This window comes from Hydra viridissima, unplaced genomic scaffold, assembly GCF_058129835.1.
Source record: "Hydra viridissima isolate aposymbiotic clone 2 unplaced genomic scaffold, HvirCarnegie_v1 scaffold_5, whole genome shotgun sequence".
Lineage (NCBI taxonomy): Eukaryota > Metazoa > Cnidaria > Hydrozoa > Anthoathecata > Hydridae > Hydra > Hydra viridissima.
In genome coordinates this window covers 15,603,323-15,619,527 of record NW_028324304.1, presented here as the reverse complement: position 1 = coordinate 15,619,527, position 16,205 = coordinate 15,603,323, and the positions used below count along the sequence as shown (strand labels likewise).

Genomic DNA, 16,205 nt, shown 5'->3' with positions numbered 1-16,205 from the left:
TATTATTATTATTATTATTATTATTATTATTATTATTATTATTATTATTATTATTATTATTATTATTATTGTTATTATTATTATTATTATTATCATTATTACCATTATTATCATTGTTACTATTATTGTTATTATTATTATTGTTATTGTTTTTATTATTGTTATTACTAATTATATTGTTATCATCATCAATATTGTTATTAGTATTAGTATAAAGCACATTCGGATTAAGTTATTAATTATCTTTATGTCATATATGATGTATGAAATTACGTATCTTTATGTAGTGTATGTAGTGTACTGGTAATTTGAGAATGAAAGGTCTAATCATTTCACCTAATACCTAAAACTATTTTAAACTGTTTTTAGGATCACAATCTAAGTAAAGAAGCTGTTTCAAGTGTTAACAATTTATTTAAAGAAATATTTCCAGCTGCAAGTTTTCCAACCAACTATGCATTACATAATTATAACCTTGATTATAAAAAGAATATTTTGATGTCTATGGAAGGTGACCTATTCTGTTATATTATACTTGACATAAAACAACAATTGAAAACATTTCTTAAGAGAAACTTGCCTCTATTGTCAAGTTATTTATCTTTAAAACATGGAAAGCAAGGAAATAGTAAAATTGATCTGTGTGTAAATATTAATGGTGGAGCAGTTGGTATCTCATCGCAACTGTCCATGTGGCCTTTCTTAGGCTCAATAAAACAACTGCCACCAAAGATCCAAAGTAGCGGTAAGAATATGGAAATGGATGGCATATGGTTTGGAAAATCAAAGTATGATTTTAAAATAAATGGTTCTAATTATTTGCAGACATTTGTAAAAAACCTTTCCAACTGATATAGATTTTAGAGCAGCAATAATAAAAATTAATTTTTTGATTTGTGATTTACCTGCAAATACTAATATTTTGCATATGGTGCAATATAATGGTTACTTTTGCTACACTGTGTGTCTAGTTCCAGGTGCTCATAGAAATCACAGATATCTGTATATAAGTAGTAATAAATATGAACTGAGAACAGATGAAAGTCACCAATAAGATATTTTAAATGAAACTAATGGTGTAACTAGTTTGTCTGCATTACATAAGTCAATGAAAGTTCCAACAGGTGCACCAATTGACTACATGCCTGATTATGTTAAGAAATATGGTAATTTATCAGAGACATCTGCATTTAGCTTTGAATCAACCATGGGCAAATTGCGCAGTATGTTAAATGGTCCAAAAAATATTATTTTTGTAGTCAGAAAATTTATACAGAAGCAAAGTGATGAGAAATGTAAGTCAAATATAGGTCCCAGCAAAAGTAAAATAGCATATATTCCTTGGGGAAAACATTTACTACCGATGTTTCCGCAAATTCTTATCCTAGAATTGTTACTTATGGCGAACAATTTAACTCCACAAAATATGATAGATATGGAAAATATTCATCAATGTATCATGCCCAGTTGAGCAATAATGATCATGTTATATGCATTTTTTTGTATTTTGATGGTAGTTATTGGATTGCAGCTGAAAATGAACTTGTTGATGGTACTGACTTTATTGACTTTTATGAATCAACATTTATTCATACTCCTCACATAAAAGTATTATAGGGGAAAGTCTTTTTAAACCAAATATGTGAAGTGTGAAAATATAAAAAATAATTGCATTGTTTTAAAAAATTATGAATTGATTTATTTTATTAATTATTTATCTGAGTTTGAGCATGACTAAATTTTTAAACATTAAATACATGTCAATGTTTCTAATATATGTTTGCGTTTTTGATATTTAAAGCGGTTTTTTTTTAATGCCTCCATCAATATTAGCTGAAATAGCAAACATGTCTCTTTTTTCTTGTTTCCCATTACCATCAAATTGAGCTATTATGGGGGAAATTGCTTTCTCAGCTGCTTTTTGAGCTTTGCAACATTTTACGGGATGGTTTTCTTTTGTGCCCGCCAAATAGTAAATTGAGACAGTAAAAAGTCTTCAATATATCCACCTCAACTAACAACCAAATCTGTACACACATGCAGCAAATCGCTGGAGGAAATATTTTTGGAAACTGAAGTCATGGTAATATCTTTTACAAAATCCTTGGCTAACTTTGGCGTGTCATTACTTAGACCTGGTTGATCGAAATCAAACGAACAACCTGAGTCTATGCTGGTATTTACATCACTGGCTTCTGAGGAAAACTGAAGCTCTGTAGTAAAATCATCTCTCTGAGAAAATTGTTAAATACTGTGTACTAACTGTGGATGTTTCAATCTTCTCTGTTCTCTCTTCTTATTTCTCCGGTTGTAAAGATTGTCATTTTTACCCAGAGTCATTTCACGACTGGTCTTTTGATCTCTGATCCGAAGGTGATCAAGATTAATACCGATTGCGTATTATTATTTCGAACACACCACCAAGATGAGGTCCTACTGGAGCGTTAAAGTACCACTTCATTCCTTTATCAGCTGTAGAGTTTGTAATTTTATTCTTATCTAAGCCATTAACAAGTTCTTTTAGTTCATGAGATCCACCAACAGAATTTGTTCCATTGTCCGTCAAAACTTCCAGTGGTAACCCTCTTCTATTCACCATTCGAAAAAAGGCATTGAGGAACGAATTTGTATCTAAATTATAAGCTGTCTTGAGATGTACTGCTCATGGTAGTAAACAGGTAAACAAGTATAAGTTTATTTTTGTCGTGTCATACCTTGCATAGTTAGAAATGGCCCAGCAAAATCAATGCCAATTCTAGCAAACGCACGTAGTGGTTCCTTTAAGCGAATTGCTGGAAGAGGAGCCATCAGTTGTTGAGCAGGTTTACATTTTCTTCTTCTACATTTGTTACATTTTGCTTCTGCATCGCGGATTTCTTCTCGTCCTCGTATAATCCAATATCGTTCTGATAATTTTGTTAGTAACTGATTTGTTCCCATAACATGATTACCTTCTTCATGGTGATGCTTAACAATTAATTTTGTAACCGCATGAATTCTTGGCAAAATGATTGGATACTTAACATCGTATGGTAAGTATTAAGCATTTTGTAATTGGCTACAAGAGCGTAATAAACCATCTTCATCAATTTGTGGATTTAAAGATGTAATTTTGCTTGATACTGATATTGTTTTTTCTTTTTTAAAGTTATATTCTTCTTTGAAGCATTCCTGTTGAGCTTTAACAATAATTTCCTTTTCGCTTTCATGATATACATCAGCTGTTATATCACCTAGAATTGATTTATATCAAGCAATTGATTTACTACTTCGGAAGATAATGCAAAATTCAATAACACAGCGTTTTTCTTTACTTCAATTGGAGCTTCTTGTGTGATTTCAATGTGGTTCTGAGGCCATTTTTCCTCTAAAGAATTCAGGAAACTTGGTCTATGGCACCATACATTATTGTTTTTTTAACTCAAGTTCACTGAAGTTCCTCGAAATAATAAGTCGGCTGCATTAGTTTTTGTAGGTATGTACCTCCATTGTTTTAGTTCAGTCTTTGATTGAATGAGTCCGACACGTTTAGCAACAAATGGTTTCAACTTTCGACTGTGATTCCTTATCCACCATAAAACGTTAACATCATCACACCATATAGTTTCGTCTTTAATTTCAAGCTTCAAGGCGTTAACAATATTCTCTGCAAGTCGTAAACCGAGAACAGCTCCAAGTAACTCCAGTCTTGGTATACTGATAGATTGCAATAGACTTACTCGGGCCTTTGACATTATGACTTCACAGGTCACTTCTCCTGTGTCATACAAACATTGTTGATAAGCAATAGCACCGTATGCTTTACAAGACACATCCGTAAAAATGTGTATGGATCGATTTATAACTGTTAAAGTCGTTTGTAAACATCTAGGAATGTTTATCAAAGAAAGATCTTTTCGTTCTTGAAATCATTGACCAACATTTTTCAAAATCCTATCCAGAATTCGATCATCCCACTCAATTCCGTCAATCCACAACTCTTGCATTATTATTTTTATTCGAATGATGTATGGTGATAAAAAACCCAATGGATCGAACAAAGTTTCGATTTTTTTTAACAAAAATCTTTTTGTATATACCGCATTTTCTTCGGTAGCGACGGAATGAAAAGTAAATAAATCAGGTTTTGCTTTCCAGACAACTCCAAGCGTTTTCATGGTAGGTAATTCTGCAGAATCTAAATTTATATGTTTTGCACGATCATTTTTGGATGTTACTTTAAGAACTTCGACCGAGTTTGAAAGCCATTTTCGTGCAAACATTCCGGCTGAACTCCATAGTAGCGTGAGTTCAATGTATAATTGAATTCCTTCTTTTTCATCAACTACAGAAATTATTGTATCGTCCATGTAAGTTGCTTCAAGAACAGCTTCAGAAGCTAAAGGAAATATTTGTGCATACTTTCTTGCGTGTTCTTGTGTTACAAATTGAGCCATAAAAGACGCTGAGTTGATCCCAAAATTCAGTCGATTAAACTGAAACACATGAGGCTCAGCAGTTGGATCCAAGTTTCTCCATAGAATTCGTTGGTACCTTCGATCATCTTTATGTTTTCCGATTCTTAAATACATTTCTGCTATATCGCAAGCTAAAGCGACTGGTTATTTTCAAAATCGAAGTAAAACTGTTACAAGATCTTGTTGAAGTTTTGGTCCTTGATAGATAAAGTCGTTAATGGATTTACCATTGTGTTTTGAAGATCCATCGAACACTATTCTGACTTTTGTTAAACGTTTTTCCATGTTTTGCAGTCTATTTAACGCCATTGTATAATTATCATCCAGCTGTTTATTTTCTTTCCATAGCAATTTTAGCTCATATCTTCCGTTTTCTGCTTTCAGCGAACTTGTTACAATATTAAGGGCGCTAGTGTCTTCTGGTTTGTTATTTTTTTAAGTTGCATCTCTTCCTCACCTTCAATTGCCCATAACTTTTTAATGGTGTTATTCGCATCTTCTATTTCCTTTTTTGCCTTTGGTATCAATTTCGTAAAGTGTGCTTGAAGGGATCCTCCAGTACCGCCAATACATTTCCATCCAAGCGGAGTGAGTCGGGGCACTGGTTCATTAAATTCTCTTCTTACTTCCTTAATTGCACGATGCAACTCAGCGTAGTCCACACCAATTAAAATATCAATTTTTGGTTTGGGTCCAATATTTGGGAATATGATGCTTCTCAGATGTCTCCAATTGTTTGACGTTTTTCTCTAATTAACTGCTTTTAAGTTCCCAGTTATATTATTTACTGTAAAGGCTTCAATTGTTATAATTGTTTGTCCATTCAATAGTGGAATAGCTGGAATTCCACCGGCATTGTTTCGAATGAATCAATTTTTCCATTTATCATGTTTACAGTTACTTTTTCTGTTTTACCCTGCAGTGACAACTCAGCCGCCGCATCAGAATTTAGATACGTTTTCGTACTTCCATCGTCAAGCAATGCGTTAACTACAACTTTTTTATTTCCATTACGAAGAATAACCGGCACCGAACGAAGCGATATGCAGTTCATAACGTGTTTTGAATGTAGTTGGATGTTTGATGTATGAGAGTTTTCAATTACCATGTCTTTTTTCTAGGGTTCTTCAGAAATTCTCTCATTTTGACGTTTCTTTTTGTGAAGCAAACGATTGTGAGTATCTGTACTGCCGTCAATCCCACAAATTCTTGTATCCCTGCTTTCCTTTGACAAATAATTAGTGTTTAAGCATCTGAAGTAGAGTTCACATTTCTTGGTTGTTTCCCATCTTTCTTCAACAACTTGATTTTTAAATGTTGGACACTCCCATATTTTATGATCGTTTTTGCAATCAGCACATTTTTTATCCGATTTGTTTTCTTTTTTCGTTCATTGTCAGTAAAGTATGAATTTCCTTCAGACAGTTTGCTACATGTGCATTTTTTTAAGCCATGAAGAGTCTTTGTTACTGCCATTTGAAAATCCGCTTCTTCAACAATAAACTTTTTTACAGTTTCAACATTTTCGTTTAATCTGTATTCATGCATCCAACTTTTATATTTTATTAAGATCATCTCTGGAACCTTTTTTTGCAGTTGGTGGTATAAAGTTCCGTCACCAAGTTCTTCATTCCTATTAGCTTCTTTTAAGTTTGTTACTGCCACATCCAACAAGTCGGCGAATTTTTGCAAATCTCTTGGTTGGTTTTCCCTCAGGCAAACGACGAATGCCCAAGTCCTTTAATTGCTTTTAAAGCGTCGCCACATAAATATTGACGTAACTGAAGTCATTTATATTCAGCTGTCGCTGGAGCTTGGTCGATACATGCGTTGAATGAAGCTTTCCAATTTTTGTAGCTCTTTTTATCGCTATTAAATATTGGTATAGAAATGCGTTTAGTTATTTTCATAAATCCTGTCCAATTTTTGCAGTCTTTTCATCTAAATTATTTGTTGTACGCTGGCTATGTGTCAATTTTATTGATTCATATTCGCTATTTTCTTTTTCTTCGTCCTTTAACTTTCGAATATTCGACCATTGATCGCGTTGTTGCTTTTCCGTTGTCAGCGTAGGCTTACGATCCATCCTTTGGTCAAAATTAGATATTTCACTTCCATTGCGCAATATCCATCTATTTACATGTTCCATCTTTTCCGTGAACTCGCCATTTATTATTTCAATTTCTTGTTTCAGTTTTTCTAAATTTTCTTTTGATTCCAGAAACCCCTTTTTTTTTTTGATAAATCAACCATCACCTCGAGAATTTCGTTTTGTGTCTTTGTTAATTGATGAGTCAAATCGCGTAACTCGTTTTTACATGTGCAATCGTCGTCTTCAAGAAGCTGAATAATTTGTTGTTTAGTTTGCGTAAACATAGATTTTAAAATCGTTTTCTTCCTGTTTAATGCAGATACTTCACTGTGGACGATTAGTTGATCTTCCATTTGACTCGTTAATTTCTGATTTCTTCTTTTTACCATTCTTCCGTTGTGAAGAAAACTACCCTCTGCTACCAACTTTGATCCGAAGGTGATCAAGATTAATTACAGATTGCGTATTATATTATATTTTGAAGATCAACACTGCATTTGTTACTTGTTAATCAAAATATAAAAAATAATATTTTTACCCTATTTATACAATTTTAATCGGTTAAAAATAGATAACTTGGTTTTTTAATGATCATCATAAATGTGCTATATATGGCACACTTATAATAATTTGTCACGTAAAAGCACTCAGACACCACAACCACGCATAATTATAGGATCGGCATGTCCAAGTTACAAAAATGATCTTAACGTAAATTTCTTCTGATCAATCACTCAAAAATTTCATATCGGTACAATACGATTCCTTATCAAGACAAGTCTTCTTTAGAATATCTTGGATATTTGGTTTAGCAAACCAGAAAACCTTCTTTCCTTTTTTTTTGAAATCTTGTCTAGCTTATCATGCTTCTTTTGAGTTCTTACACTTACTTTTCTTTAAATTCTTCCAGCTGTTGATCAGATCACTGATATGCTTCCATTAATAATATATATAACAGGTTTAGAAAACATTACATTATCCAAATTTTGTGGTGTGTTTATGGTAACCTGTCTCTTTAATATGAATTAAATTTTGTTTGGCCTATCTTATAAATGGGTCAGTGAGTATACCATCCTTGTATCCTCCGTCTATCCATGGTTTCTTAACAGCAAACATAATGCAGTTTTCAGGACAGCTACCAAGATCAGAAAACTTTGCTGTTTGACGATCAATAGTACAAGCAATCAGCTTTTTTGTTGGAGTTATTTTGTCTCCAGATTGTCTAAACTGAAAGTAGAGAATAATGTCTTTATTTGTTGAAAACATTATTTCTGGAAGATTTTCTTTAAGATCCTCTTCTTCAAAAAGATATGCCCTTGTTTTAAGTCTTGGTTGCTAAACAGTAATTTGATTAAAGAAAACAATTGATATTCAATCTTTCTTTAAGTCACATGTATTTTACAATAATAATTTTGTACATAACCGCAGATAGTATACCTTTTATAGATTGTTATGGATACACCACATATACACACAGAATGTAAAGTGACGACAATATGTCATCCGCAAATACGACAATATGCTTGTTTATAAAACCGCGGAAACGAAAAAATATTCCAAAATAATATAGAATCAAACTATTATCATAATTTAATGTTTATATTGTCTTTTTTGCTAAAGAAAGTAAAGTAATTTTAGATAATATGATTTACAATAAAATTAAAATAACTTTGCCTCCCCCCCCCCCCCCCCTTTTAACGAGGAAGGGATAGAGGGGGTATAAATCTCCAATAAGAGGGTGTGGGGTGCGGGTGGCTATTGACATGCCCCTTTCTGTATAAACATTATTAATGCTTAGTTCTAATATTAATATTCAAAATTTGGCCTAAATATGGAGAATAAACCAGCGTCAGTTATACAGTAGAGTGCAAAAGTTTAGAAACACCTACTTTTTTTCAGTTTTTAACGCATAACTTTTCGCAAACTTTCTCAAGTAACCTGAACAAGGTTTTTATTGTTTTTTTTTTAAGGCTTCCGGGCAAAATACCTTTCTCAAATAACCTAAACAAGGTTTTTATTGTTTTTTTGAAAAGGCTTCCGGGCAAAAGTTTAGAAACAGTATAATAACCCGCAATGATATCAGGTTTTTGTAAACAAAAACATTATAAAAGGTCAAATTTTTTCTGAAATTTATTACTTGAATTAACTTGAGATATTTCAAAAGCAATGAAATGTAACTAATTGAGAAATTATTTGTGAAGTTTTATAATTCAGTTACGTAGTGATATTTTAAAAGCATGGGAAAGGCTAAGGAAGTTTCAGATGAAATAAAGAAATTAATTATAAAAGCTTTGGGGAAAAAAATGACTTACAAAAGGATTTCTGAACTTTACAATGTTTCTAAACCAGGAATATGTCACATTATGAAAAGGTTTTGTTAGCGCAAAACTGTTGAAAGCAAACCTCGCTCTTGAAGACCTAAAGTTACAACTGAAAAGGCTGATAGATTATTAGTAAGGTTTTGCAAGAATAATCCTCGCATGACTGCTGTCGAACTTAAGAGCCGTTTTCTGAGAAAATCAGGCAATGCTCAAAAGTGATATCTTTCAACCATCCTCAATTTTACATATTGCGTTGTTTGTAATATTAAAAAGCTTCCTGTAAATTTTTTTTTTTTAAATATTTCTAGTTCCTGAGTTATGGTCGGTCAAACTTTTGCCCTTTAAATACTTGGAAAGTCACTTTTGGGGTTTTATGATTTTTAAACTAAGATTAAAAGCAATGAGACCACTGCACGCTAAGTTTATTTTCATATTATGGAAGTATAGGTAGAACTTTAAAAAAAAAAATCAAAAAACTTGAGGACAACTCTTCCTTTGTCTAAAAATCATAAGCTGAAATCACGCATTTTTGAATTTGGGGCCTACTTTAAATACATTTATCTCGGAGCGTAAAAAGTGCCCGCGACTTATCTTATTCTTTTTTGAAAGAGTATCTCATTGTTATTTGAATGGTCTAAAGAAGCTGAGAGGATATTGCTTACAAAAAAACTTATGAGTCCTCAAACTGTCAAAAAATGCTTCAACTAGCGTTCAAATATCAGCCATTATGGGAAATGGGAAAGGTCCCAAGATTGAAGATACAGATTTTCTATTACTCCCTATTACAATTTTTTTAATACAAAAAAAAAACTTAGGGGGTAATATTCCATTGTTGAAATAACTTTACGTCAAATGATGCTAAATCTGATATTTTTTTTTTTTCATTTATACAATTGTGGACTTGAAAAATTTTTTTTTCCAGTAAACATTTTTAACTTGATGTTTATTGAACATAATAAATTATTGTTAGGCATTATTTCCTAATTTACAGTTATTCAGTATGGTTTATTGAGCATTTACTTATGAATTATTCAGAACAGAGAATGAGCACTTTATGCTAAATGTACTTTAAAAAAAACACTTAGTTGCAAAAAATATGTCAGAGCAAGAGGTTGTTGTTGAAAATGTTTGCAAAGTTAATGATTTCAAGTGTGGACCATATCCTCGTTTCAATGAAAAAAGGTTATTCAAGATACAAGATCTGACTTTGGATGTCAAAGCGCACTTTGTAAAAATTAAAGTAAGAAATGCTCTTAGCAGTTGTAAAAAAAAAAACCCGTTAGCATCATATAGTAGTGTAAAACAGTTATTGTTTAATTCCCTCATTTTATATTGTATAATATCTAAGTTTTATGCTTTTAGGTTTTAAAGGCGCACCAAGAGACAGAATGGACAGAAAAGTCTCTTATAGAAAACCGAAGGTGCATATCACTTTCTGATAACGACTATATATGTCCTTACCATAGATTTAACTTTGGTAAGAATTTGTTTACAGCCATATTTCAACAACAACAAAATTTAATTACTAAAACCTTTAAAATAAATATTTCAAATTTTGATTTTTGTTAAAATTCAAGGTATTGGCTGGGTTCCTCCAAGAAGATGCTGTCATCCAATGCATGAACTAAGTGTTGGTAAAAAATCACCAGCTGTAAGAAGTGTTTCAATAAATATGTCAACAAATGTTTCAAAACATTACAAAAAAAATGTTCCTGTAGGTTCCGTATTTTGTCACAATCACCTTAAGTCAGAGCGCATTCTTATTCAAACTAAAACAAGTACTGCCACTAACGAAGAGTTAGTTGAAGACACAACTGATTTTGATTTTGAGCCTAAAGAAATTTTACTTTCTGGAGAAAAGGTTGAAGGTGCTACATCTACTGGTAACAACCTATCAGAAGCACTCCACATCAGCCCTTTTCAGTTTCAGATAAAGAATAAAAAGATAGCTGATCTCAGCAATGGAACCAACAATAATTTACGAAGAAAATTTGAAAGAGCCAAGGTACAGCTTGCAAAGAGGTTCGCTGAAGCTGTTGCCCCAGATCAGAGTGAAGACTTTATCTCAATTGTTTTAAATAGATCTTTGGAAACTTCAGACAATGATGCAGTACCTGATGATCTAAAAAAATTTGTTAAAATTTATGGAGAAAGTGACTCTATGGGTAAACATATTGTTCTGTGTTTAATTGAACATGAAAAATTTACTAAGAAGTTACTTATGAAAGTTTTTGGGTGCTCCAAATACAAGATAGACCAGGCTCGAAAAATGAAGAATGCTAACATAGGTATAACTATTCCTGTCGAAAAAGAAATTACGCGAAATCGACTAGACCAGAAAAAAGCTGAACATTTTCTCGATTTCATATTTAATAGTAGCCTTCTTCAAGATGTTGCATATGGAGTCACAAAAATTAAATTTGACTCAGATGATGTATATAAAATATCTCGTGCAGTTTTGACAGCTAAAATGAGTCATACAATTGCATTTTATAATGAAGTTTGCAGAAGTGAGAACTACTCTCCTTTATCGGAAAGCAGTTTGTGGCGAATACTTCATGCTGTTAAACCATCTCAACAAAAAATTTAGCGGGACTGGATGATATTACTGCTGCAGCTATGAATGGTTTCTCTATGTTGCAAGATTTATCTTTGAAGTACAAGAATAGAGAGCTGAGTTATTTATTTGAACGCAGCAAACGATATTACAAAACTAATTTCCAGTTTAACTGCAGTGCGACCTACCCTAATTCTATCTCCAACTGCCCAATATTTGCTTTGAGTGATTTAACCGACAAGCAATTGCAACAGATTTCAATAGCACCTAATGATAAGATTTGTTATGAGTGTGAAAATTTAAACAAATCCTTAGTTGAGATAAAAAGATTAGCATCAAATAATTCAGCCGACGAGGATACTATTTATGATATTGAAATTGCTGAAAAAGATATCATTGAATATAAAAAACATTTAATGCGTGATTGTCAACAGAAAAAAGCCAAAGTTTTTGCTTTTGAAAGTCTTGATGAAGAAACTGGATTTTGGTTGAAAGACTATTGCCAAAAAGTTCTACCATCCAAATTCAGAGAAGGTCAAAAAGAATATTTTGGAAAAAAGGGGATGTCACTGCATGTAGACATTTTCTTCACTAAGAAAAGCAACATTTTACAGAAAAAGGTGTATTTTACAGCTCTTTTTAGGTGTGAGCAAGGTTTATCGGAAACACTATCAATTGCCCAATTAGTTCTTCCGAAGTTTAAGCATGACCATGCTGGTGTTAATAAACTCTTTGCAAAATCTGACAATGCCTCATCGTACCATGGCAACTTTATAATGGAAGCTCTTTTTATGTTGTGCAAAAATAACCAAATACAGCATAAGCGCTACGATTATAACGAACCTGGTCGTGGCAAGGATCAGTGCAACAGAGAAGCTGCCGGAGCAAAGTCATTGATTCGTAGCTTTGTTGATGCTGGTAACGATTTAATGTGTGCAGAGGACATTTATACTGCTATACATTACGGACATGGGCTGAAAAATTCTGCTGTTGGTGTTGCCGCTATAAAGGGCAAAAGCAAGTTGAGTGGAACAAAAATAGCAAAAATAAGTCAGTATCATTCGTTTGAGTTCTTTCATAACTATATGACAATGTGGCGATACTATGCAGTTGGCGATGGAGTTAAAAAAGAATATTCTAATGTCAATTTTGATCTGCATATGTTTTTAACACACCCATATAGTGATACTGACAAGAAAATAAGAGTTTTTAAAAGCAATATGAAGGAAAAGAGTCGCGAAGATAGATCACTAAATTTGTTTCACTTTTGCTCTGAGCCATTTTGTAATGGATCATTCCATACATCAGAAGAACTAGAAGAACACATGATGTCGGGAAGACACATTATCAGCACTTTAAAATCAGGAATGGATAACGTGAGACAGAGTTTCATAATGAAGATGCAAGTTCAGTCAAACTTACATAGTTATAAACCAAACTCACAACAGGAGGTATTTGAAGAAGTATGTTCTGACATTAACAAATATGTTAAAGGTTAGGCTTTACCTACACGCAGTACCTTCCGGTATAGTATGAGACAAAAAGATATATTATATAAACTCTTTATGGAAGGTGAAGTATCTGGGAAAAAGTTTAGCCCAGAGCAGGTGCACCTTTTGATAAAAAAAGAGCTTCAAGTCTCAGAATACGTAACAACTCAGCAAATAAGATCACTATTTTTGCGTTGGAGCAGGCTAAAAAAAGACAAAAGATTAAATGAACCAATTGATGTTGGTAGTACTAATGAGGATAACGAAGAAGAAGAAGAAGAGATAGCAGATCAAGGTAATAATTTTTATATCTACTCTCATTAATATATATCTTAATATTATTTTTGTAATTATAAATATTTGTACAAGTGTTTGTATAAATATTTATATTTTTTTTTCTTTAGATCAAGGAGAATTAGCAAATGAAGAATTTGAAAAGGAATTTATGAGCATTGCCATTGATTTATCTGGTGCATGGCATGAAAACGATTGGATTGTTGTTATTTATAATGGCAATTGGTATCCTGGGATTATAAATGAGGTACTTTATTTTCATTCAATGTTTAAAAAAAAATGTTTTTCATTCAAATAAAAACATCTTTTTTTAAACATTATTTGATCATATTGATTGTGTCACTAAAATTTCAACGAAGTTTTACTTTTGTCATATGAGAATCAGATTTTTCAAACTATTTTTCAAATTAGAAAAATCATTACTCATATTAGGTTCTCAGTGATGGTTACATGGTGAGCTGTATGAAGTATGCTTCTGCAGTCAAGGACCTTTTTAAGTGGCCAGCTTTTCCTGATGTTAAAAAGTACAAAGACAGTGAAATCATTAGTGGAATTCTACCACCATTACCGGTAAAACAGTCTGGAGACTATAAGCTTATGGATGATCAATTTGAAAAAGCCCAAAATGCATTTCAAGCAACAATGCATTAAGATCAAAGACATAAGGATAAGGATATGTAAAACTGATTTATTACGCAAACAATTACATAATAAGATAAGGACGTCATATAATATATTGATTAATTCCGCTGCTACATTCGGTTTTTTTTTTTTTTAATATATAAAAAATTCCACTTTTTGTGGTGGAGTTATTTCAACAATGGAATATTACCCCCTAAGTTTTTTTTTTGTATTAAAAAAATTGTAATAGGGAGTAATAGAAAATCTGTATCTTCAATCTTGAGACCTTTCCCATTTCCCATAATGGCTGATATTTGAACGCTAGTTGAAGCATTTTTTGACAGTTTGAGGACTCATAAGTTTTTTTGTAAGCAATATCCTCTCAGCTTCTTTAGACCATTCAAATAACAATGAGATACTCTTTCAAAAAAGAATAAGATAAGTCGCGGGCACTTTTTACGCTCCGAGATAAATGTATTTAAAGTAGGCCCCAAATTCAAAAATGCGTGATTTCAGCTTATGATTTTTAGACAAAGGAAGAGTTGTCCTCAAGTTTTTTGATTTTTTTTTTTAAAGTTCTACCTATACTTCCATAATATGAAAATAAACTTAGCGTGCAGTGGTCTCATTGCTTTTAATCTTAGTTTAAAAATCATAAAACCCCAAAAGTGACTTTCCAAGTATTTAAAGGGCAAAAGTTTGACCGACCATAACTCAGGAACTAGAAATATTTAAAAAAAAAAAATTTACAGGCTTCTTTTTTACCCTATCAGCATTACTGTATATAAAATTGAGCGCGATTAAAGGATATCACTTTTGAGCCGACAGTACTTTTGCCTGATTTTATCAGAAAGTGGCTCTTAAATAACTAAGCAGAAAGATTTGTATACACGTTCATTTCATTACATTGATGTCGAATTCCTCTCTTTATCGCACATAAGCAAACGTTACACATCCTATTCGAACTTACTAATTTCTTTGTTTTTTCCATATGTGGAAATCTGGATCTAGCTATTGAACAAACTGTGCATGTTTCACAATTTCTAGTGCTTACACATCTAGATAATTGGGAAGATTGCCATCGAGTTTTAACTGCATTTGGTATGTCTTTACTTCCTTTCAGTAAGTTTACATACTTTTTGCATGTTGGACAAATGCCTACATAAAGTAAATTAATTTTTAAATAATGATTATTTTCAGAAAGTATTTTTTTATAAAATAATTGCATTAGTTAATCATAATATGGAATATACCTGTTGGATAACTGTACACAGATATTGAATATTCAGGTTTTACATACATTCTTATGTAAGCCTCTAATAACTTCGTGACTGGAATACATTTTAAGCATTTCTTCAAACAACAGCAACAAATAATTTTCTGATTCAATAAATGGTCTCGTTTTTCTTTTCTGTTTACTGTTTTGTTAGATAATATATTAGGCATTTTTCTAATAAAGTAATTTATGTTTAATATTAACAATAACGAAACAATAACTAGGGTTTGAAACATTCTATTATTATATTAAACAAATAAATTACTACATAAAGTAAAGAATGCTTCCATCAACAATTCTATAGGAAAATTAACATCTTAAGATGATCAAAATTTAATTGCCTGCAATACTGGATTAACTTAAACATCATTAGAAAGTGTTAATATTGACTTTTTATAAGGAAAACCTTAACTTTACAACTCTCACCCCCTCCCCTTTTATAAAATAATATACAAAAGTTTGAAATCGTTTTTTTCAAAAACGGCTACCTTTTGATTTTTAAGCTTCTAGATTCAGTATCCTGAAGAGTCACTGATAAAAGTTCCATAAAAATATTTGGGGAACTCTGACCTAAAACTTAAAACCTAATTTTGTCATGTGTGGGCAGAACAACTTTAAAACTGGACAAAATTTTTTTTTGTAGTTTTCGATTTTTAAGTTTAAAAATCTTGTTAAGGCCACTTGTTAAACTTAAGAAAAATTAGTCCATAAATTTTTAAGTAATTATTTACTAAAATCAGACGTTTTTAATGCATTTTCGAGTAATTTCTAGTGACGCTTTTTAAATAATCGGAAAGTAATAGTAAAAATAAGAAAATCAGAAACTTGCATGAATGAATAATACTAATAAAACGTATTCTACTCGATTCACTAAAATAAATTACAGCAATTGAAATATAAAGTAAAAAGCAACTAAATCATCATCATCATCATCATCATCATCATCATCATCATCATCATCATCATCATCATCATCATCATCTTTTTTTTTTTATGCAGTACTCGTATACTGGAGATAATAGGATCAGAATTCAATAAAAAAAAAGATTAAAGATATCAGCATTTGTGTCCCTTAGACTACATTTTCTAGAGTAATT

At 31.8% G+C, this 16,205-nt stretch overlaps 5 protein-coding genes and 1 pseudogene across 6 annotated transcripts in view; 3 read left to right on the top strand and 3 right to left on the bottom strand.

Moving 5' to 3' along the window:
* Positions 1-16,205, top strand: part of LOC149888891 (uncharacterized) — a 380,578-nt gene that overhangs the window by 36,181 nt on the left and 328,192 nt on the right. The window lies entirely within an intron of this gene.
* LOC149888907 (uncharacterized) overlaps positions 1-16,205 on the top strand; it is a 280,117-nt gene that overhangs the window by 262,103 nt on the left and 1,809 nt on the right. The gene's annotated exons all lie outside the window — the stretch shown is intronic.
* Positions 1,796-9,031, bottom strand: LOC149888909 (uncharacterized; annotated as a pseudogene).
* Positions 3,909-5,565, bottom strand: LOC149888910 (uncharacterized). The gene is given in 3 exon segments (XM_090087561.1): positions 3,909-4,873; positions 4,915-5,206; positions 5,359-5,565. Coding segments are annotated over 3 exon segments (1,464 nt in total).
* LOC145183199 (uncharacterized) lies at positions 9,736-14,008 on the top strand. Of its 2 annotated transcripts, XM_090087945.1 has the most exons (5): positions 9,736-10,110; positions 10,233-10,347; positions 10,448-13,212; positions 13,322-13,458; positions 13,644-14,008. In XM_090087945.1, exons 3-5 carry the CDS (start codon positions 12,960-12,962, stop codon positions 13,860-13,862), a joined length of 609 nt encoding a protein of 202 aa, XP_089944071.1. In that variant the 5' UTR covers positions 9,736-10,110; positions 10,233-10,347; positions 10,448-12,959; the 3' UTR covers positions 13,863-14,008. The 2 variants fall into 2 exon arrangements, with proteins under 2 accessions (XP_089944071.1, XP_089944072.1); XM_090087946.1 differs by lacking the exons at positions 13,322-13,458; positions 13,644-14,008 and having other exon boundaries at positions 10,448-11,262; positions 11,988-13,184.
* Positions 14,701-15,344, bottom strand: LOC149888908 (uncharacterized). The gene is made up of 2 exons (XM_090087986.1): positions 15,086-15,344; positions 14,701-14,990 (listed from the first exon to the last, which is right to left on the bottom strand). Exons 1-2 carry the CDS (start codon positions 15,342-15,344, stop codon positions 14,701-14,703), a joined length of 549 nt encoding a protein of 182 aa, XP_089944112.1.

Bases quoted from the DNA above. Each gene is read 5' to 3' on its own strand.
- LOC145183199 (XM_090087946.1), top strand. From the start codon at position 9,967: ATGTCAGAGCAAGAGGTTGTTGTTGAAAATGTTTGCAAAGTTAATGAT. The intron at 10,111-10,232 runs GTAAGAAATGCT...TTATGCTTTTAG, and splicing joins CGCACTTTGTAAAAATTAAA to GTTTTAAAGGCGCACCAAGA. The intron at 11,263-11,987 runs GTTGCATATGGA...TTTGGAAAAAAG, and splicing joins ATAGTAGCCTTCTTCAAGAT to GGGATGTCACTGCATGTAGA.
- LOC149888908 (XM_090087986.1), bottom strand. From the start codon at position 15,344: ATGTTTCAAACCCTAGTTATTGTTTCGTTATTGTTAATATTAAACATA. The intron at 14,991-15,085 runs GTATATTCCATA...TACTTTATGTAG, and splicing joins TGTGTACAGTTATCCAACAG to GCATTTGTCCAACATGCAAA.